At 44.0% G+C, this 23623-nt stretch overlaps 2 protein-coding genes across 2 annotated transcripts in view; one reads left to right on the forward strand and one right to left on the reverse strand.

The window, feature by feature from the left end:
- On the forward strand, window positions 1-20656 carry itih6 (inter-alpha-trypsin inhibitor heavy chain family member 6). Its single transcript, XM_033628626.2, has 17 exons — window positions 1-624; window positions 1298-1333; window positions 3663-3817; window positions 7011-7121; window positions 7264-7511; window positions 8688-8857; window positions 8989-9105; window positions 9211-9382; window positions 9493-11094; window positions 11209-11235; window positions 11387-11404; window positions 11496-11543; window positions 11641-11670; window positions 11804-11851; window positions 14390-14503; window positions 14617-15000; window positions 17049-20656. Exons 1-17 carry the CDS (start codon window positions 505-507, stop codon window positions 17300-17302), a joined length of 3654 nt encoding a protein of 1217 aa, XP_033484517.2. The 5' UTR covers window positions 1-504; the 3' UTR covers window positions 17303-20656.
- The window catches only part of gdi1 (GDP dissociation inhibitor 1), a 10306-nt gene continuing 4596 nt past the window's right edge, over window positions 17914-23623 (reverse strand). Inside the window, exons 8-11 of the mRNA XM_033628628.2 lie at window positions 23445-23616; window positions 22605-22749; window positions 22409-22463; window positions 17914-20791 (exon numbers count right to left, since the gene is read on the reverse strand). Of these exons, the coding sequence (XP_033484519.1) occupies window positions 20639-20791; window positions 22409-22463; window positions 22605-22749; window positions 23445-23616 (525 nt within the window). The 3' untranslated portion in view covers window positions 17914-20638. The remainder of the gene's footprint in view (window positions 20792-22408; window positions 22464-22604; window positions 22750-23444; window positions 23617-23623) is intronic.

Below are 23623 nucleotides of genomic sequence, written 5' to 3' on the forward strand. Positions count from 1 at the left end.
GTCTGTGTGGGGGAAAAGGCTCTCACTCGCATTTGGAAGTAATTTTAAGAAATAAAAGTCGGTGCGTTTTTCAGGAGCATTCCTGCAGAGAGGAGGAGGAGGAGGAGGAGGTGTTTTGGTGGCCGGGCAGGGGTTAATAATCCCTCATTTCTCGGTGCACCTCGGTGGCAGCAGTCCGCGAAATTTCCAGTATGCGCGAACAGGAGCAGAGAGCTGCTTCCTTCACACCCAACGGGACTCACGCAACTTTCTGACTCTACTTCACGCTTCTCCTCCATCTTTTTTTTTCTTTTCTTCACCGCAACACCTGACGGATGTTTAACTCTTATCACAGCACCTTTTATTTTTATCGCTGCAGTTTAAAGTGAGCCGGGCTGAGCTGAGGGAGGGCTCAGACTGCCCCTCGCAGAAAATAAGCAGTGTAAAATGTGAGGTATGTGCACAGCGTCCTGCTGCACGAGCTGCCTCAGTCCAACGTGAGAACACTTCATCTTGAAAACCTGAATGACCATGGACATGATGAACTTCAAGATACAGTGCATTCTAGTCTTCTTCACTTTTTATGTGCAAGACGGATTATCGAGGGAATATGAAGCAAAGCTGGGAGCAAATATCCTTCTACAGGTATGTCTTTTATTTACATTTTTTAAGTTACTGATGACTACAAAGCAGGCTGAATCAAAGCAGGGCAACACACAGTTTTATTTTGTATTAAATGACAGCTGCACCTTCATTAGAAATATTTGAACTATCTTCAAAATGTTAGTGATCAAACCTTGAGAATTTAGAAGTGCGGAGCAGCTCTGATACAACCAACACTGTGGCTTACTTGTGCAGAACATATCATATATTCCTATTTTCTATCTGATTTTTATGTTTCCCCGTAAAGGCTTTCCACTCTTAAACATATTTGTTTATGTTAAATCCCCAGCAATGAGCAGGGTATGTGGTAATGTATTGACACAGCAATGACTTGTGTTCAAAATTAACATTTGAGAGCAAAGCGTGCAGCCCTCGCTGGCCCTGTGTACAGTGAAAGCATTTATTTCCAGTTCCACTTCCCCTCCATTCATGAATGGCTTTGATTCAGACTATTTTGACACAAAGTCCTGACCCAGCCCTCACATAGGAAGATTGTGACCATTACTTCAAAAAAAGGGGGGCATTTTGAACAAATGATGGTGCAGATAAACGGCATAATGCATCATATCATAACAATGTTCCATTGACTTCTGTTTTAAAAGCACATTTTACAAAACTACCATTGATTGACTTGTGTGCCTCGTTTGTTTTTCAGAGAGCGAGACGTCAAAGCAAACCAACGAAACCAGTGGTAAGTTTGTGCAGCTACTGTTACATTAAATGTTAAGGTAGGATTTGAGCACCTCGTGCCACAAAATATAAGAGTCTCAATTTCTAAGCTTCTGTTTAACATTTTTTTTTATCTATGAATGCCAGGGGCGTGCCGTCAGGAGAGACAAACCAGGTGAATGTTTGCCCCCCACCTGCCCCCACTCCCAAATTGGTCACTCATATTGTCACATTTTGCAATGGCAACTATAAACTTTAAGGGGCCGCAGACATACCATGTCTTAAACTGCTTGGAAAATGTGAGGTTGGGCGCCGGGTGCTACTCTGTGCCAACTTTCAATACGTGGAGGCAAATTGCATCTGTGCTAAGCAACCATAACCAGTACCGTATCATAGCCTACTTACCAGAAATCCTGATTGCGGAGCTGATTTTCTTCCAGGTGTTGTTTTGTAAGTGTGTATTACGCCAAAGAAATCGTCCGTGGGACAGATTTTATTTAACGATATTTATGGAAGAAGGAAAAAGATAGCTGCCGGCTGTGATTGGTTGTTTCTTGTCACAAATTGATCGCTGTTTACGTCATGGCGCAGCTGTTGCACCCTGATACATGGCGCTCAGAAATAAACAGCCGCGACAATGTCACTCTGGCTTTTGAGTGTGCCTGTGCAAAAAATCACAGTATGTGTACTGCCCCTAATGCTCCTGTAATGGCGTGATTAAGACAGCGGAGCCCATCAGAGAATGAAATGACTCTGACTGGTGGTTCTGCTCAGCCCATGAGAAGAGAAACAGAAGTGAGGAAAGTAAACAAACAGCTTAGTTCAATAGGAAGTGAGCTCAAAACATACCTTTTGTATTAAGTATAAATAGTTGTGTTTTTTTTTTTTTTGTGTGTGTGTGTTATTGTTTGCTAGCTTGCGGTAAATACAACTTATTTCTTTCTGGTTGTGTTGTTGATGTGCTAACTGGCTAACTAGCATCTTGATTCCATCCTGCCGGTCTTCTGGTTTCCCTTTTGGAATGATGAATACAAACTACCACTGCCTGCTGCTGTGGAGTTATTTCCTATCACGCAGGTGCAGAACTTGCGTGGTAGTTGGCCGGTGTCTGTAGTCATTTAAGTGTGTTCAAGTGCAATTTTTTGGCTGAGACACAGGCGACATGAGGCGACACAACAGTCTGCCGTCATTGCCATTAGATCTTTGATGCTGGTTTGGTGCGTCTGGGTCTTAAGTCAGACCCCTTTTAGCTGAATAACATTAGTTAGGGCAATTAGCTAGCTACCTGTAACTGTCAAACATACAATATCAGATGTAACCATCACCGTCAAGGCCTCAATTGGCTTCTTGCCCCCAGAGTCCAGAATTGCTACTGAAAATGCGACAGAAAAGAAAACACTGATTTCTATTAAAGTATTTGACTTTTCTCTATTTTTTTTTATTTCATTTGATCTCTTTGGGATCCAAAATGTTATTTACTGTAAATAAAACTATCTGAAAAGTTAAGAGACGAAAAGTCTCATTAACAATTCATGAGACACGACTGTGGGGCCAAACTAGACCAGCCACTGATTTCATCTTTGCAAGCTCCTTTTATGTTTTGTTTAATTTAAAATCTTAAAATCTCTCTGAAAGTATCATAAAATCGAATCGAAGTAACTCAAAACTGAACTCAAGTTACAGTACTTAGGTAAAAGTACTTTTACTTTCCTCCACTGCAGACGAAGCTTTACAGAGACGGTGAAACAACCATCAGCAGCTCCGGAGCTCCACTGTGGTTTCCTCTCAGTTTGCTTCAGCGTTAACTGTGAAGCCGTCTCCTGAAAACATACAGTGCATCAGTTTATATAGCACAAACCACAGCCTTCCTAAATACCAGTGAGCTGGAGGGCTGATGTGGCTCTCTTCCTCCTGCCTGTCGCCCTCGTCCTGCAGTAATGTGGCCAGCACTGACTGACCAGATTGGTCTCAGCAGGCGCCGGCGTTACCCGAGTAAACAGGGGGAGGACAGAGGCACCATGCAGGGAACTGCTTTGTGTTGTTTCGTTGATTCGTCAGAGCGATGCAGGGCAAACCAAGATATGGGAGAAAAAAGGGAAAGTTATGTGTGAGGTTGTTTTCTCTTCTCGTCAGGGCAGGACGGTGAGTTTGAGTCAGCATCCACGGTCGTCTGTTATAGTGTGTAAGAAGGGTATATCAGCCCACTAAGACCAGCTTTCCTCCATGCGGTGGATCATAATGTGTCTTGCTCCTCCCAGTATAACACTCCTATGCGATAACGCTAAATCCTTAACTTCAGTGCTTCCCCTCGAACCTCTGATATGATTTATGTGTGTTTGTGATGTCACTAGCTGAAGGTGACAGACTACCATGTGAGGTGTTCGGTGGTGTCCCGCTATGCTGTCACAACCATCCAGAGTTCAGTATGGAACCAGCTCCCCATCACCAAAGAGGCTGCCTTTGAGGTGGACCTGCCCTCCTCTGCTTTCATCTCCAACTTCACCATGTAAGTCAGATCCATGTTTTCTCCACTGTCTCTGTCACCTACAGTATACAGCGTTTCTACATCACTACTTCCTGTATTTGTTCAGTGGTGTATAGGTCAGATGTCATGATGATGTCAGTTTGTTACCTGGAGGCAAAACTAGCCTCTCCACCACAGAGCTGTAGGCTACATAGGAGTCTTAAAGTGTGGTCTTGTTGTGTTATTGGGAGCCAGAATAGAAGGAGTCATGGCTCAAAACCAGCCGCCACTGCCCGTCAACAAAAACAAAGACAACTATGGTTAAATGTGATAAGACCAAAGGACTGGACGGAGGCCATCATCAAAAATGCTCACATGTGCAGCGCACACTTCATATCAGGATAGGGAAAAAGTATTTCCTGTTGTAGGATGAATAAAGTTATGTGTATTAAGGGTTATCATGTCCACCTCATCAGAAACTGGGGAGGGATTAAGAGGAGTATTGGATTTCTCTGGAACGCTAACTTTTTAGCACTTTAGCTAACATTAGCTTTGATAGCAAAATAAACTGGAGGAAACCGTTCAAGTGTGGTCCTCCTTTGTAAGATTGGCTTCCTGTGACATCATCCATCCACTGAGTGAGAGCATACGGGTCGGCCAGTCTGGTCCTGTTGGTCAGTGTTTACTTATTCAACTAACACTCACGGTCCCGGAGAGTGAGTGAGCTGACATGGTGCGTTTGTAAATTCAGTCTGACTCTCTACACTAAAATGAGAGCCCTGTTGGATGAAGAAACGGAGCGTTATATTTCTATATAAAGTAACAAACAGTTAAGTTAATCACACATTCACTCTGCTCAACGCTCTGCTGCTCCGTCTCCACAGACAGTGTCCAGAGTGCGCTCAGCCACTCTGAGAGTGCGACGCTCTGGATAACCGAATGGTACATTCTGACAGTGCTCCAAGCGGTCAGTTTGAGCCAGAGTGCACTCCGACACTCAGAATGAGAATTTATGAACGCACCACTAAAACAAGCCAGAAGAACTTGCTAGCTAGCTCTGGCTAATGTCTGTGGAGAATAGTTTTGCCTCCCGCTAAGCCCCGCCCACCAAAAACGTCACACTGTTTACTAACAGTAAAAGGGTCTATTTGAGCATCTGTCTTTCCATTTTGTTAACTTGTAGTCTCTCAGTACAAAAGAGACCAATGTACAGTTCCAATGTACTGGTGTTATGTATCCATTAAAAAATGGTTTTAGTGGATACATAGATAAATAGACAAAGGTGCCATTAATAGATAATATTTTGATGACGGCTATTCAGCCTGAGTCCTTGTGGTAATGCTACTTACTGGGGCTACATGATACATCCGATACAGAAACTGAGTATCAAACGTTCCACATATTAACTATGGAGGGCTATGCGTGTCAGGTAAAAACAACTGAAACAAATTTTGTGTAATTATAATACTTAACATTACAAATGTTCATTTGACTGTGTTACACATATCACTGCTGTATAACTGACCTTGTTACATAAACACCAGGACACTATGTTGTTATTAAAATAAGTAACTTCAGGTTTCACATGGGACACAAACTGCGGTCTCCTGTGTGAAAGTCCAGGGTTTGTTTGATCCATCCACCTGCTTATGGGGACCTTCTCCTCTTTATACTACAGCAGTTGCTCTGTAAAGGTAATTGGTGCCTAGGTGCGTCTGGCTCCAAAAACCCAAGATGGCGTATGCCGATATGCCAGACTTGAGGCTTCAAAATGGGAGTCCACAAAGCAGTGTGTGACATGACGGTGGCTATGTGCCTTATTTTATACAGTCTATGGATTTTGATGATTATTCTTTACAACGAATAGGGCTTTTTATCCACACCTACAGAATCAGAGGCACTGATAGGGAGATATTTCTTCTTGCCTGTAAGAGTAATATTTACCTGCAACATGATGAGAAGTTGAAATAAATAAAAGCAATGTTCTCTAATGGGCAGAGTCCAGAAATAAAACTTCTGAGGAATTATGTAAGGGACTAGAATTCCGGTCCGGAGGAGAGATGCTTAATTTGATTACTAAGAGGGTTTGCTGACCGCTCTCCTTCAAAAAATGCTAAATATAAACAAAACAAATAAGTCAACATCGCAGGCCAAACACCAAACCTGGAGCTGGATTTGGGAGCGGAAGCAGGTCAGGAGGAGGGGGAACCTGAGGGCAGATGAATACCAGGCTTTGTAAATGGAAGTCAGAAAGTTAATAGAGAAAATGACAGGAGTTTGCCCAGTCCCCCTTTTCTCCCCCGCACAGTTTACCGAGGCAGCCTGCCAGTTTAGATACACTTCACACACACAAACACACGCCGACATCTACTGTATGTATGCTTCCCTGCATGGAGGTGGATGTAGATTTTTTAAGTATGGGTGAGTCTGGAGCGTGTAGAGTTATTTTTTACAACCATATTCCTTCACTTTCACACACACACACAGCTACACATATTTTCACACTCAGAGCCCATACAGCCGTCTGCACATCAACAAATACCAGAGGGAAAAAATTATTGCGTTAGCCGTGTGTCTGAAACTAAGACGTCTGTGTTCTGTGTGCAGGTCACTGATGTACAGCCGTTCCTTTACCCCCTCAGCCAGCCACACATATAAATACAAGCACCTCCATTTTCCACTCTCGCCATTCTGCTCTGTTTCTCAAACAAGACCCGCTTCAAGCCTGTGGGTTTATTTTAGTTAGTCCTTGATGTTTTTTCTCTTTGGATATATTTGTTCAAAGGACTTGACCTTAATTTAGCACCTCATCACGTGACATCAGCGGTCACCGAAGTCTAGGAAGTGCACTGTGTGAATTGGATCCCACTTTTGAGCGGTGGTTTTAGTTGGGATTTTGCCGGGTGTAGCACACAGCGGCACTCCCTCGGAGCGTCACCGGCCCTCAGGATCTCTCTTCATTAATGCTGTTTTTAGAGGGAAATTACTCTTTTCCACTCGCCCTGTTTATGACCCCACCTCCTCCTTCGTATGCTATGAACTCCATTAGTAAACAAACATGATGCACATTTGTGAAGCGGCTCTGTGATCGCTCTGGAAACACAAGGAGCGAAATAAAGTAAATCACGCTCAGGGACTCAATGCAGGCCGGGCGTGTTTCTGACTGAAATATAATCTGGCTACTGTGAGTCACACAGAGAGCTGTTTCTTCTTCCTCTTTCCTCCATCCCATCAGCACCTCCAACGGCAAGGTGTATGTGGCCCAGGTGAAGGAAAGAGCTGCTGCCAGGAAAATTTACGATGCTGCTAAGAAGCAAGGGAAAACAGCCGGACTCGTTGCCACCAAGTCAGTCCCAAGTTTGTTTTTTTTACTTTGAAATAAAGTGAATGTCACTTCCTGCAGTGTCATGCTGTATGTTTTCTAACACTTTTTAAAAGGAGACTATAATCCAATCCAACATTGTGAGCTTTCTTTCCTGGTGTTCCAGAGAGAGGGAGATTGAGAAGTTTCGTGTGGCAGTGAGCGTGCCGTCAGGAGCTCGGATGTCCTTCTCCCTGTCCTACGAGGAGCTGCTGCCTCGTCGACTCGGCCGCTACGAGCTCAGTTTGGGTCTGAGGCCGGGACAGCTTGTGCACAACCTCACGTTAGATGTCACCATAATGGAGCGGACGGGCCTCAGTTTCATCAAAGCCTTTCCTCTCAAGACGAGCCGACTGCTCTCCAACACTGCTCAGGGTAAAAACTGAGCTATTACCTGTCAACAAATATTTTAACTGGGATGAGAGTAAAGTACAGACACACTACCTCACACCTACTATCACGTGTTAGGAGCAGCAGTCTCAAGAGACTTCCTGGTTGAATCAGTGACTGTAAAATAAATTACAGTCTGTCTACTAATGTTTGCATTTGAAGAAATAGTTTGACATTTTGGGGAAAAAAGCGTATTCATTTTTTCCATGAGTGTTAGTACAGTCATTCTGAAGCTGCAGACTGCAGCTGTTTGTCTTCACTTAACAGCTATAAGGAGTAAACACGTTTCATTTCCTATAAATTATTCGCAATAAAAGTTCCCCATTATTTTGTTATTTTAAAGCTTTAGAAGAAGAAGATATACTTTATTAATCCCCGAGGGGAAATGTGATTGTTTCCACTCCATTGCCATATACACACAGGCCTGAAATACACACACATGCATAAACAGAGAGATGTCAAGGTGAGGGGGCTGCCTATGGACAGGCACCATTAGTCGTCTAGTCGCCCACATGTTTACGATATTAATTTGATGATTAAATGATGTATTTTGGTGGTTTGAGTTGAAGGTGTGAGAAAGAATAGTATCAGTAACATTGTTAACACTGTGCTACATTACAGAGAAATACAAAACTATACTAATGAACCTTCATTAATATAGGCCTATATTTTATCTACAAGTGCACGTCACACACTGAGCGAGCCGCCTGTTAATGACGCTGTGGGCTAATGGGCATGTAGCTGCTTCCATGTTTCAGATGATACGTCATGTTTGTAGTCGACCAATGAAGATGAGTTGACATATCACCTTGGGTTCGTCCTTCACCTTCTCAAAATGATCCCACACTTTGGATTTCCTGCCCGACATGCCTGTCCTTTAAATTAGGGGCCATATACATGCTGCGTCTTTAACACAAGGTCGGGTGCTGGGCACTACTCCCTAGCGCCCTCTGTGCACTATTGTATCATATATATTGTTATTTGTGTTTTAAGTGGTGTGTTGTGTCGTGTCACTGTCTATACCTTTGATTTATCAGAGAAGCCAAAGTTAATTTTCCACTTAGGCGGACATATTTCCCAGAATGTCAAACTATTCCTATATTGAAAATGTAGATTTCTGAAAACTACTACAGGATTTAACCATGTTCTACTTTCCTACAGGTGATGCAGAGGCTCCTCCCTCCACTCATGTTGAGCGGAGCGCCTGCTGTGCTCGAGTTCGCTACAGTCCCACTCTGCAGCAGCAGAACAGCATCTCCCCCAAAGGTCTGAATGCAGACTTCATCATTCAGTACGATGTGGACCTCAGAGACCTCATGGGTGAAGTCCAGGTCAGGAGCATGTGTCCATGTCTGGCTTGGCAAACACACACAAGTGTTCATGTTTGTCACAATACGTGAATATGGTTTGTGGTTCCAGTTAAGGTTGTCTTCTCCCCCTTTTTATTTCCACCCTCTCTCAGGTGTATGACGGCTACTTTGTGCATTACTTTGCACCCAGAGGACTTCCTGTAGTTCCTAAGGATGTTATATTTGTCATTGACGTCAGCGGCTCAATGATAGGCACTAAGATCAAACAGGTAAAGTGGACAAACCTCATGGATGTGAAGACGTGTAAAATACAACATTATTCTGCAAATATCATGTCGAGTTTCTGTCGGTGATTTAACACTTTCTGTCAGTAGACCAAGCAGGCCATGGGCACCATTCTCGGAGACCTTAGAGAGGGAGACCACTTCAATATCATCACCTTCTCAGACAAAGTTCACACCTGGAAGAAAGGACGAACAGTGCGGGCGACTCGGCAGAATGTGCGAGACGCCAAGGAGTTTGTGAAGAGGATTATTGCAGAAGGATGTGAGTTGAAAAGTGGTTGAGCTTTTGTATTACTGATCATTTGTGTCCAACTGTTTTTTCTTTTGTTTGTTTTTCTCTTCCTTCAACTCTGATAATCTCTTCTGTATCAGGGACCAATATCAACGCAGCTCTTCTCTCAGCTGCCCAGCTCGTCAACCCCTCCTCTGCCTCCTCCAACCACCTCTCATCCCGTCGTGTCCCTCTGGTAATTTTCCTAACCGATGGAGAGGCAACCATCGGAGTGACAGCCGGTGACACCATCCTTGTCAACGCCAAGAAAGCTTTGGGCTCCGCCTCTCTGTTCGGCCTTGCCTTCGGAGACGACGCAGACTTCCTCCTCCTGAAACGCCTGGCTCTGGATAACCGCGGCATCGCTAGGATGGTGTACGAGGATGCGGACGCAGCCTTGCAGCTGAAGGGCTTCTATGACGAAGTCGCCAGCCCTTTGCTATCAGACATCCAGCTGTCGTACCTGGACGATCAGGCATTTGACATCACGCGCTCCCTGTTCCCGAACTACTTCCAAGGCTCCGAGCTAGTGGTGGCTGGGAGGGTCAAACCAGGGGTCAAAGATTTAAAGGTGTTGATGTCTGCCACTGATTCAAAGCAACGTGTCAAACTGGAGAACGATGTGTTGATTTCACAGGCAAAGGGGAACGGGAGTGCAGATTTACTAGACTGTTCAGGAAGCTTGGAAGGAATCTCCAGCTTTGTGCACCGTCTCTGGGCGTATTCCACCATCAAAGAGCTGCTGCTGGCCAAACTGAACGCCTCTGACCCTGCAACTCAAAGGCTACTGACAGAAAAGGCCACCAACCTGTCGCTCAAATACAACTTTGTAACACCAGTCACTTCTTTAGTTGTAGTCAAGCCAGACGCAGATGAAGCGGCTCAGAATCCAACCACTGTAAAACCCACCACCGCGGCCACTATAACCACGACCGCAACGACTACCGCCACCACCAAAATATCAGCTGCTGGCGCTGCAAAGAAGCCCGGCACTCCTTCTAATTCCAGGCCTAACAAAGCAAAGCCAGACCCTCCTCAGCCACCTCCAAAGCAAACAAAAAAAATCTCAACTTCCACAGTGAAAACAGTTTCACCATCCAAGAAAACCACAACAACAACAAGTCCCACCTCCGTCAAAACCGCCCCGGCTCCATTCTCCGGTAAAAAGCCCACTCCTTCCCAGAATGAATCCAAAATTGCCTCCCCCCCTCCTCCTTCGCCTCCTCCTCCTGCTGCTGGTAAGATCCCCACCTCTGTGCTTAACGCTCTAAAAACAGCACCACCTCCCGCACCTGGAAAAGTCTCCACCCCCCAGCCCAGCGCCTTGAAAACAACCGCTCCCTCACCCACCACCACAGTGTTAACATTCACCACACCTCCGCTCAGCTCAGTCAGAACTGACCCTGCTCCTCTGCCCGGGAAACCCCTCACCCCACAGCCCAGCACAGCGAGGACGCCCCTCCCTCCTGTCAAAGTGTCAGTCCCCTCCACAGAGGCAGAGAAAACTACCACATCTGCTCCAGATGTGCCTGAACACACCACAGCTCTGCCTGAGCTGCTCACCTCTCCCACCCCAGCACCGGCTCCAACTGTGGACGACAACAACACAGACCTGAGCGTCGCCACCTTTGTGTCGGCCACCTTTGCTCCCATGCCTGGTGTAACAGATGGGCCACGACTGTGGGAAGCAGCAGGGCTTCTGGGTAAGTGACACTCTGATGTGTGTGTTGAGTCTAATGTGCAGTCATCAGTCAAGTTACAGGATGAGTGTTGAGAATGACTGTGTCCTAATTGAATGTTCTTCATCTCTCCACTAGATGTCTCCACTTTCATTCAGAGAAAAGGTGAAACTGTATTTTCTCTTCACACTGCAGTGATAGATCAAATGAACTCAAATGTAATCAAGTACTCTGTCAGCTGTTAAATTATCATACACCATGATAATCAGCTACATGACAGCATAGGAACTGAATTTGTCTTTATTATCTCTTACAGATATCGACCTTGTGAAAGGTGAGTATCACATCACTGTTAATGTTTATCATCCTGAGCAGCAGAGCATGTCCTGAACTTCAGTTCTCACTGCTTGCCTCCATTTCCCCAGACTATGATGCAACCTATGACTACGACTACGATCTCAACTATGATGCCTGTAAGTTTCAAATTCTCATTAGAGGCGATTCTGTCCGTAGCTGCTTTTCGGGCCTTAAAAGTTTCATGTCAGATATGTTTTTGTGACTTGTTTTTAGGGGATGATACTCCAGACACAGGGTCATTGGGTGAGTATTTCATGGGTGTTATTTGCAGCTGGATGTTTGATGTAATATGTAATTTATTGTAGAGACACTAACACTGGTTTCAGTGCTGGGGTGTGAGGAGGATGTCCTTTAGTTGAATGTCTTGTGCTTTTAGATGGTTCTGCGTCCAGACTGAGCACCATCCGGATCTTCTCCTCATCAGGTCAAGAACCTACACTATATGTTTCTGAGTCATTCCATGCAAACTGCAAAGTTTGGGTCCCCAACGTTATGGCTTCAGTGTGTAACATTTAGGAGGATTTAGTGGCATCTAGCTGCAAGGGTTGCGGATTGCAGCCTGCAGCCAGCTGAAACTTCTCCAGGTTAGATTTCCTTCAGTGTTCATTGTTCAGGAGCTGAATTATCCACAGAGGTCTTCTCCTGCCATGTTTGGCATGTCCCAAACAGCCTGTTTGCCCAGCACCTGCAAATGTATGTTTACCTATTTCCTCTGATACTTAAAGCCGCTACGAGGAACTTTTAACTGGATATGCAAAAGTCTCTTGTTTCTGCTGATGTCTGTGCGTGACCTACAAAAGCAAATGAGACCATCGGTGTGAAGATAAGCTATTTCTATATAGTGTATATCCATACCTTTAGGAAACTCTCTGGGTCCGCCCCAGGTCGCTTCCAGGACGAAACGATTTACGGCACTCAGACGGCACACGTCATCTTACCTAGCTGCTTACATTTATAAATAGTCGCTATTCCTCCTCCTCGACCCAACGTCTGCGGGGAGTTAAAATAGCAGCAATCATCGGGTAAAAGTTCTGTGAAAGCACTGGACTCACCAACAGTCAGCCACGTCTCAGTCACACAGAGAAAATCCAATCCTCGGGAAGTCAGGAAATCCTTCAGGATAAACGTTTTGTTCACTAGCGATCTAGCATTTACCAGCCCAATCCTGGCAGGAGCCGGCGGGTCCACGGCGTTAGCTGTCTGGGGAGCCACACACAGAGGCCGCAGGTTGCGCAGATTCAACCTGCGCCAGCGGGGACGAGGAGAGCAGGGGCCACGGGGCTGGAACTCCTCATCCGGGCTGACGACAGGTACCAGCCAGGTGTCGACAGGGTCCAGCAAGTGCCGGGAAATAAAGAGGCGAGGCACCGCTCCATACTCAGTCCAAGAAGCCGTGGAAGTGCTCGCCAAACAGGCCTTCAGCCTTACCAGCCGACCACTGCGTTTACCCTGGTGGCGGTGGCGCTTACGCCGGAGAGGTGGAGCTGGGGCGCGGCAGAGGTGAGCTGGGATCCCCGATAGGAGCGGGAGCAAAGTTTTCCCGTCTTGTTGTTTCATTCATCCCCAAAACAAACACATGCGCGAGCCAGGTAAGCGTCTTTACGACAATACGCGCTAGAGCTCATGGGAAATGTAGGCTTCATTCCGGCAAAACACTACCGCTTTTGTCCACGGAGTCGCCAAAATCACCTCAAAATTTAAGTTCCTTGTAGGGGCTTTAATGTGCTATTTTCTGATCCAGACGTTCAGGAGGTTTTTACCAGGAGCTGAATTATCCACAGAGGTCTCTTTGTCTCCAGAGCAGACAGACTAGGTAATTTAAATCACTGAAAACACTGAGTAAAGCAGTTTTACATTACAAATCAGTGTTTTCTGACAGTGTTTGTCACAGACGGGGGCGTGATCTAGAGCCAGTGTTTGGTTTGTCTGTTCTGAGCTACTGTAGAAATATGGCAGTGAACATGGCGATCTCCATGAACGAGGACCCACTCCCTATGTAGATAAAAGCGGCTCATTCTACAATAACAAAAACACTACAATTGTTATTTTCAGGTGATTATACACTAGAGAAAACATACTTATTATTCCTGCCAACATATCCTTCTTAATGCGACACTATTGACCTTTAAAGGAAAATAAAATTGATGAATATAATTACAATTGTTCTCTTTTTAACTGTCCTCTGTTAAATTGTAGTTATTTTCTTATGTTTGTTCTGACTTTTTCTCACATTCATGTGATGTAACACGCAATAAATGTTGTAAAAATGTCAGTTTTTTTGTTTTTGGGAGCATTACTGCTTCCCGCTTCCTGGGAAATATGTTAATCAAATAAAAAAGAGCATATTTTTATTAAAATAGCATGATTTACGTGTGTCCATAAGCATCATGTTCCACCTCGTCACACCGATGTATTTCTGCACCAAAATACTGTACTGTTTCTTTAAGTGACATCACTAAGAGGAAATTCGATCATTTAAAAGTTTAAAAAGGGAAAATTAATGCTGTTGAGTTTACATTTTCTTTTAGAACATTTTTTGGTGTTTTTCTTTCAAAACCATCTCTGTCAAACAAAGCATATCCACCCCATCACTCAAAAAACATTCGTAAGACATTTTTAAGATTAAATTTTCAATATGTATTTGTATAAAACATGATTTTCTAAATTTAGCTGCATGCTAAGTGTGGTGTTAGCTCTGACCACAGAGAGAATTTGGGCCATATAACTTTGAAACTTTCCTTCCCCTTACAGATATCTGGATATAATGGATAAACATCAGAAACGTAGTGCCCAAGCTTGCAAAAAAGTTCAGTTGCAGTTCTGACATTCTCACAAAATCCTAAAATTCCGAAGTCCAATCTGAACAGTTTCCCTGGAATGACTCTTTTAGTTACACCATCAGATTTATTTTGAATATTTTCTGTACTCATGTTGTATTCATGCTCAGTGTTTTCTGTTGTAGTTGATGGAGATCCTCATTTTGTGGTCCAGCTGCCGAAACTGCATCAGAACCTTTGTTTCACAGTAGACGGCAGAGCTAATGATGTTCTCAGACTGTTGGAGGACCCAGAGAGAGGTACGCTCAGAAATAACATGTATCATTTCAGATAAGTGCAGAAATATACATGCACACAGTTAGCCTTGACTTTTTAAGATTATCACTGAAACCACGTTTCCTTCCTCCTCAAGGGATCATCGTCGACGGCCACCTGATGGGTGCTCCCTCCAAGCACGGTGCAGAAGAGCGCTCCCGAACCTACTTCGACCGGCTCACCATTTCCTTACCCACAGGCGGCTCTGGTGACATCATGATCACCCTCTCACTGGACGCTGTAGTGGTGGAAGGGGAAGGGCGGGATATGCTTCCGATCAACCAGCAGGGATCGGTGATGAGGCAGGGCGTTACGGTCACTATGGACAACCATCGGAGCTGCTGGATTGAGCTGGCCAAGGATGTGCGCTTCCTGGTTCTGTTCCACCACTATAAACACCCCAGCTACCTGCAGATGGCTCACCTGGGTTTCTACATCACAGACGGACGGGGGCTGTCTGTCTCGACCCAGGGCCTGCTGGGTAAGTACACATCACTCACTGTCCTACTATATCAAGACATCCGTTTACAGACTCTGACAGAGGTCGTGCATGCATGTGTTGGGGAAGTACTGAGTGTTCAGCTGGATAAATCAGACTTGGGTTACACTGCACGGGTTGTGTGAGAGTTTGTAAACAGATCTTTTGATGCAGTTTTGCTGTTGTTTAATGTGGCCCCCCTAAACTTCAGTTCAATTTTATTCAGTTTTTGGATTCTTTGTTCATCATGGAGGCATGCGAGAAAACAAAATCCCCTTTAACACTGCCGGTTCAAGACAGGAATGTTGCGTTATGGCGCCTCGCCCTTCTCTATAAAAGGCACAAACATAAAACGGAGGGACAGAGTTGTCTCGTAGAGGTAGTAACAGCACCAAATTGACGTCTGTGTAAAAAGTGTGAGCCTGCAGGACAGGACGGGCGTGGCGTTTTGATGACATGTTATGTCTGCGACCTACTGCCCTGAAATTTACAAAAGGAGCTAGAAGCAGTTAGCAGCTAACTCAAAGAGGAAGAACAGCAACTGAAAATAGCCGAAAAATTGAGAGACAATAAGGTCTGGGAGCTCCTTACCCTCCGAGCAGAGGACAAGATCATCTGCCATATAGAAGGGACGGTACATGTTATTGTCATGTTATGCCAAAGTGTGTAATATGCATCATAGATTTAAAAAAAATGTAAACACAATTGATTAAAAGTGATTAAAAAATATAAAACTTAAGTATGAACACCAAAATGTACATAAAATGTGCTTGGGATATTTGAGCAGACAATAGGCCTATATAATGTTTATATACTTAGCTCTGTATAATTTAAAGGCAGCTGACAAAAACAATGAATGTTAAAAGGGTAGGTGTTACATGCTAAGGCTTCAGCCGACACTTTTTCAGTCCTGTTTTGTTTTTGTTTGTTTTTTTTATACTAAAAAAACTTTATCTTAATGTTTATATACTGTCTATCTACCAGTATATTATAAGCTGGAAAATGACTGAAATAAACTAAAGTGTTACCGACACATACGTTATACACCGATCAGCCAAAACATTTAAACCATTAACAGGTGAAGTGAACTGCATTGATCATCTTGTTAATGCAATGTTCTGCTGGGAAACCTTGGGTCCTGGCATTCATGTGGATGTTACTTGACGCACTCCACTCACCCAAACACTGTTGCAGACCAAGCAAACCCCCTCATGGCAACATCACTCCCCAATGGCAGTGGCCCCCCAGCAGGACAATGTGCCATGCCACACCACAAAAACTGCAGGAATGGCCTGAGGAACATGACAAAGAGCTCAAGGCATCAACCTGGCCTCCAAATTCCCCAGTTCCCAATTTGACTGAGCATCTGTGGGACGTGCCAATACCCCAGACGTACTGCCCATCCACGGTGGGGCCTCTACAGTTTGGACATAGCTCTGACATGTCAAGATATGGACACAGGAAGTCTGGGGATGGCCCGTGGTGTCTGGCACCAGGGTCCTTACGGCACATCCTTCGAGTCCTGTGGGTTGCGAGATGACACACCAGCATGCCCCAAGGTTGCTCGATCAGATTTGGATTGCCTTTTTTGCGTGATGGGCACACTATCTAAAAACACAAACTGGGACAGTATTATGTCGGCATTGTTTGGTTCTGTAGAAAAAAGCAAAGGTGGTGTAAAGAAGGGTCTTCTTTGCTGGATCTCTGTCCAAAAAGGACTTAAGTTTTCATCACAAATTCAGCACAACACGGGGTGAAAAATTGATATACAAATGATCACTTTTTGGGTGAAGTATGCCTTTAAACAATGTGTTGTATTCATAAAGGTATGATAGATTTTATATGCAAAATCTTAAAAAGTAAACTTTACTGTAAGTAACTAGAAACTATAGCTTTCAAATAAATGTAAAAAAAAAAACAGTATTTCCCTCTGAAATGTAGTGAGGCAGACGTAGCATAACACTGAAGTACCTCAATTTTGTAATTAGTTACTTAACTTGGTAAAAACACTTAGTTACTTTCCACCTCTGCTGTCTTTTATCTGCCCACAGGCCAGTTCCAGCACACTGACATGACGGTAACAGCGGTGAAGGATTATCTGGATGGAGGCGCTCACAATGAGGCGGTCTCAGCCAGGGGCATCCTGAGGTGGGGGTCGGAGCACATGCCGGTCACCTTGCAGGACAAGACGCTGAAAGACACGGTGCGGAAACGCCACATGGGCAAGTGTTGGGTGGTGCCCAAGGCAGACATAGAGAGACTACTGGGTCATCCATACGAGAGCTACGTGGTGGATCATGTGTAATTCTAGCTCCAGTCTGCTCCACCTTGTCGCCTCTCTGCTGCACAGCTCAGGTCACAGCGATTATTACGACACGGTTATTGGACAAAGGATGAGCAGGAAGCGGGACTCCATGAGGCTAAAATGACACATTATCTAACATTCTGTAAGGAGTGGTGGAGCACAGGTGTGGGTACAAAAGAGGGAAAGCTGCATGTTAAACAGTGATGAGGAAGTATGGTTGGACAGATAGAGTGACAGACTGAACGATGCTGTTGTTCCCCTGTCAGTGAATTTGACTTGGATTCAGGCTCTGTGTTGTGTATCTATGACAGAGACACGATGTTCTCCTGTTCGCATGGCAACCACAAAATGTCCATTTGTGCTGCAGCAGTTTGCGCTCGCTCCAAAATGTCCTGCACACCAACTCTGTTCTCGACTTCAAAGACAAAGTATTCCTCATGATTATTATGCAGATCTTTGTAATTATTAAAACTGTATCATTCTGTAAGTTGTATTTTTTTTAGTAAAAGTGTATATAAAATATTAATGTATGTATGTAAAGATAATCCTCCCTCAAAGCAAAGCTGGGTGTTGTCACTGCATCTTAGAGGAGACAAAACAAGACGAGGGTCTTTCCAGGTTTGCCATGTGCTTTTTATTTTTCTATCATTTCATTCATAGTTTAATTCATTTTATTTGTTACACAAGACATTAGGCATTGTTCACATACTAGTGATCAAACAAGGACAGTAAGTTTTCTACTACTCAGCCTGAACTATTTCTTTTGTCAATTTCAAGGGATATTGTCAATAGTGGTTTCCAAAAGGCCAAACTGGATGGAAATTAAAACAGTACAACCACACAAGAGGCTTTTTTTTCTCAATAAATAAAAAAACAAACAGAGAGAGGAGAGTATCTGATGCTGAGGGAGGGCGGGGGGGGGGGGGGGGGGGCTTCAGATATATTGATGTTCAAAGAGTAAACAGTATTCCAGTTTTATCATATAATTCCAGGATGAAGAGCACACACAATGTTGAATGACGCACAGTGTGAAAACCGTTGTGAACACACAGCTGTAGAGAGTTTCAGCTCCGCCACTGACTTGTTGCTGTCTTCCTTCCATCAAAACCTGTTTCTTAGGAATGCTAATAATCATATTAAAGTATGATGCAACACTGGAATGATCACTGAATAAGGTGACACAGCAAATAACAAACAAAAACAAAAAAAAAGAATTTCAATGTGCATCACTTTTAAAATCCTTTTTTCTTCTTCTTAAATCATCAGAACATAATCTAAGAGCATAGCAATAATCAGCATTTGACATAAAACTTTCCACGATACGTCAGTGAAATTCAAATAAATAGAGCATAACAATAAGACACGTCAACACCCCAAACACGCCATGACTTTGTTTAGAGTTGCTAAGGGATTTGTCGTGGTGGATAAAGCAAGATGCCTCGGGTGTTTTGTAGAAAGCGATTGGAGCGTCTCATCTGTTTGTTGTCGATGTGTAACGAGCCGCAGATCGATCAGGCTGTGAGTGAGTGTGAGTGCGCCGCAGAGAAACGAGGAGCTGCCTCCACTCAGGTGTACAGTGACAGCCCTGATAGAAAACAATATCCCTTCTGTAGTATTCACTCAGATCTGCAGAGCAACGTACACCACAAAAAACTGCACTTTCAACATTGTCAGCAACTTTTGCCAATAATAGCGACACCATTTTTGGCACTAGACTGACCTGCCACTGACGGTTAGATGAAACGAAGCTTTTGAAAAGGGCCCAGACATCTGAACCAGAATTAAGGCTACAACTAAATAAAAGCATCTCGGTTCGTTCTGGTGGGGCGGCGCCTGTAACTGTGGCTTCACACCTTTTTGCTACAAAGTCTTAAAGTTACGGGAGTTTCCAGCTCTTTCCTCTATTTAACAATTTTTCATAGGTTTTAGTCCCTAAGGGAATGACTCGCCTAAATGACATACACAAGGGTTGAAACAACCAAGACACAATCTGGTGCTTTCACTATGAGCCGAAATTTCAGTCTTCACCCTCTTCACTAAAAAGTGAAACTTTCCAAAGTCCAAAACGTTCCCCACATACATTCTTTACCCTGCGCCACATTTCCTCACCTCTCAGCAAGTACAAGATCAATTTCAGTTTTCCTCACTCATTCCCAATCTTCCAGAATACTTCATAAAAAGTCTCCTAACACTAGAAAAATCCTCTCTTTGACTCTTTAGCTCCGTCCCTTTTTTTAAAACATCCAACTTGAAGACCACAGTTTCAACCTCAGATCTGTAAACTTCATAACTTCAGCCAGTGAAATGTGCACCAAATATATAGAAATAAAACTCTTCAATAATTTAAAATGTTAGAAAGTAAACTATTCAAATTCAAAACTGACATCACAGAACAGATAAACAAAGGAACAGTATTTTTTGGAGGGGGTGGGGTGGGGGTGGGTGACAGTTAATAGCCACTGGTTAGCTTGCCTGTATAGCACAGGGAACACAACAGCATTGCAAAGTGAGCACTATCAGTTGACAGAACAGCCCATTTATATGTAATTTTTCATCACATTGTAATTTTTTTTTTTTTTTTTTTTTTTTTTTTGCCTGACCGAACAGATTTTGCCAAAAGGAGCGGCGTCTTTTGACGTAACACAGGTAAAAGACCGAGAAAGAGAAAAGTGAAAGCAGGGTTGACAGGAGCGATGCGTGGAATGGTCCAGCCTTCATACCGCAGTGTCGTCTTTGAGTCTATGTACAATACTACTGTGTAAAAGATGCATGCATGTCAACTGGAGGTGACCCTTCCAGAGGATTCTACACTAAGCCATTACAGATCTCTCATGTCAGAGCTCGCCGTCCACACCTCTCAATGCCGTCAATCTTCCTTCCATCTAACCGACTTCTGATATGAGGAGAGAGACTTTACAGAAAGAATGAAATGCTTGAAAATCGCCAACAACAAGTAATAAATTCACCTCTAATGATAATAGTTAAGACATGAATATACTGTAAATTCTACAATGGAATGAAAGACCATATCAACCCTGCTTTACGGTGACAGAGATAAGGAGTGTGAGTATTTGAACAGCGTGTGTGTGTGTGTTCGTGAGCATTTATGTGTTTGTCAAGAGAGAGAGGGACGTAAGGAAAAGGAGGCAAACGGCTGAGGGCAGGCAGAGCCCACAAACACACCCTCTACGCCACACTCCCACCCGTTTGTTTTTTTAAAGGACTGCCCTGAGGCAGCCCCGGCCCTCTAACGCTGGCTCTGCCGCCTCTCTCGCCCCTGTTCGCCCCGCCTCCTCTCCCGGCCCCGCCCTCTCTCTCGGAAGCCCTCTCTACCGCTCACTGCTCATCCTCCCCGAACACGTCGTTCTGTTTGCGCTTCATGTTCTCAAAGTCAAAGTCGCTCCCGGTCATACGTTTGTAGATGTCCTTGATGTCGTTGCAAGTGGTCTCAAAGTGAGTGGTGGCATCGTAGGACCTCGAGGCGAAAACCTGCGGACGGTAAAATGACAGGACTGAGGATCTGCAGCCGTGCTTTGGGGCTGAACTCAGGCGCAGCACTAAATGCTCTAAATGTGACGATGCTAACATACTGATGTTAAATGTTTACCATGCTCAACATAACACTTTAGCCTGTTAGAATGTTCTCTTCACCAATTAAAACTAAACACAATGCTGAGGCCGGTGGGACAACCCAGTCAGCAGAGAAAATGTTGACAACTTATGTTTCTGCACACCACAGATATGTTACATTTGCACGATATTAAGTAGCGAACATGTGCAACAATCTACTGTGGTTGACATGTGGTTATGTTTAGGCACAAAAACCACTTGGTTTATTAAGAAAAGGTCACATTTTGGCGTAAAATACCCAGTTTGGAGGCACAATCCCCACTGGAACCACAGCAATAGCTAGCTAAGAAAGCACCGCCTTGGGTGACACTATCCCCGGTGGAAAAACAGCAACACGTTGCTAAAAATCACCAAGGTTTATTGGCTAAAAATCCACTAGAAAAACAGCAACAGTTTGCTAAAACAAAAACAGTTTTGTTGTTTGTTGGTCTCTAAAAGTGATGTGCAGATTAGCAGGTGCCTCGCCTAGATGTCACACCATCCACCATCCCCTCCAAGTCAGCTCACATACTACGTCCCTTCAGAAACATTGATGTGATGCGTATGAAACGTGCAAATGTAACATGTAAATGGTTTGCAGAATTGTACAATGCCAACATTTTGTTCTGACGACTAGGCTAAAAGAAAAATCAGCGATTATATTTTGTCCCCTTGGTCAGGGGAAGGCAACCTGCAGCTCCTTAGACCCTCTCAGTGGCTCCCTGTGACTCTGACAGGTTATTTTTTAACATTCAGATTTTCATTTGTCACTGTTGTAGCCCTAAAGTGATTACTGCTTTCTACATGTGTAAAAATGTGCAGCCTATAAATATCGAATTAAAAAATGTTTTAACATTTGATCAGCTAAAATGTGCGTCATACGTCTGCGACCTGGTGCCTCTTTCCTCTAAATTTTATTGAACTTCACAGCTGTGGCTAGCGTGGACTCTCTCCTACAAGGCTAGCTATGGATTCCAAATCTGAAAAAAAAAGTCTTGGAGGAAAATAGACGATTGAATAGCGTATGGATGGATTAATTTGCTTTCACCCCCAACGCTGCAAAATCATATTAATGAATGCTCAATGAGACCTGTTTGTAATGCTGATTTGCTAATTTAGACTTAATAGGCTGTTACCTTTATTCAAATATGTTTTGCAGGTCCAGACAGATTTTATCTTTTTTCTGGCCAATAATGACTCCTCTAATAGAAAATGTTGCCGACCCCTGCTCTAAGGACACGAAATGTCTGTGGCAATGACTTCATGGCAATCAATCCGATAGATGTCAAGCTGTTTCACCCAAAACTTAAAATGTCATCCTCATGGTTTTGCTAGAGTAAAAGTCAGGGGATCGCCAAGATCTGTAGGATACACCCTCAGAGTACGATGAGTATCTGTTTCTAAATTTCACTGCAGTCTATTAAATAGCTACTGAGATATCTCATTTACAACCAAAGAGGTAGAGTGACATCATTTACATTTTGTTTTTTGTCTTACCTGGCTTTCAGTACCATCATCTGTGGGCTCATAAAGGTCACTAATCGCCACAAACCTGTTGAAAAAACACCAAAAACAGCTGCGTTAACTACACCCAGCTATATACTGTCATCATTTTTAGTTTTAATGCCCTGCTTGTTTGTTAAACTATAACCCTGACGGCACAGAAATAAGCAGCAGTAAATGAGGGACTGACTTTTGGTCGATGGGCTCCAGCAGCTCCAGGGCCGGCTCTATCTCAGCCTCGGGCTCGCTGGTTTCCACTGTGGTGCTGACAATGGCAATGTACTTCCCCTGGGCTGCCACATTGTGAGCATAGGAGATCATGCACACGTAGATGTCTGGAGGATTGACGGAAAGGTTACGAGGAGGTGTAATTCAAATCAGAGTTACCCATTAACTGAACACAAACACATTTCCTTTAGAAGGTGTTTTGTTAGCAGATAGGGAGCAGATAGCAACATTAGCAGTTGCTTCTAGTCGTGTTTTTAGCCATCTGGTGAATCTAAGTCAAATATTCACTTTTCCTTTTAGTTTGGTTCTTTAGCTGCTAAATTTTCCATTATGTTCACCAGCTAGTCGCTAACTTGCAGGATTTTAGAGCTTCTCTGCTGAAAACAAGCTGATGAGAGCTGTTAAAGTGAACCACAGCTGTAAAGTTTGGGGTCAGAAAACCAAAACAAGGACCTGAAAGATGATAAAATACTCCGTAGAGCTGAGGGGAACTGTGGAGTTATTATGAGTGACCCCTTTCACATACAAGTGATCCATTGTTGGTGTAAGAACATTGATTATAGCTGCTGTAAGAGTTACGAAAAAAGGGAGGACTGAAATCTGCATGTTGCTCTGAAACACACTGCTTCATCTGTCCCTGTGAGAGGGCTCCTTGTTATCTCCAGGGCTTCAAATCAATTACATTTAACAGAAAATCCATCTCTGTTATTGATTGTACTGCTCAAATTTCTGAGAACTAAGCTCCATCAAACTGCGCTCCAGCATCGAGCTGATTAGTTTTAAAGGTGACAATGATTCCTACCTGAGTTGCGGTTAACCTGATTCTGAGGAATGATGATCTGGCAGGAGTTTGCGTCGTTAGTGTTTTTGATGGGGTGGCTGAGGACGCAGATCACACGGATCACCTGACCCGCCTTGCGCACGCGGTCGGGGATGTAGCTGGGGTCGCAGATGAGCTGCTTGCAACGAGCCACCTGCAGC

This window comes from Epinephelus lanceolatus, chromosome 8 (genome assembly GCF_041903045.1).
Source record: "Epinephelus lanceolatus isolate andai-2023 chromosome 8, ASM4190304v1, whole genome shotgun sequence".
Classification (NCBI taxonomy): Eukaryota; Metazoa; Chordata; class Actinopteri; order Perciformes; family Serranidae; genus Epinephelus; species Epinephelus lanceolatus.

What these genes read in the sequence shown, in the direction of transcription:
- itih6 (XM_033628626.2), top strand. Translation starts at nt 505, where the DNA reads ATGACCATGGACATGATGAACTTCAAGATACAGTGCATTCTAGTCTTC. An exon ending in GCCGGACTCGTTGCCACCAA is followed by an intron (nt 7,122 to 7,263) that starts GTCAGTCCCAAG and finishes CTGGTGTTCCAG; the next exon opens with AGAGAGGGAGATTGAGAAGT. An exon ending in TAGGCACTAAGATCAAACAG is followed by an intron (nt 9,106 to 9,210) that starts GTAAAGTGGACA and finishes TTCTGTCAGTAG; the next exon opens with ACCAAGCAGGCCATGGGCAC.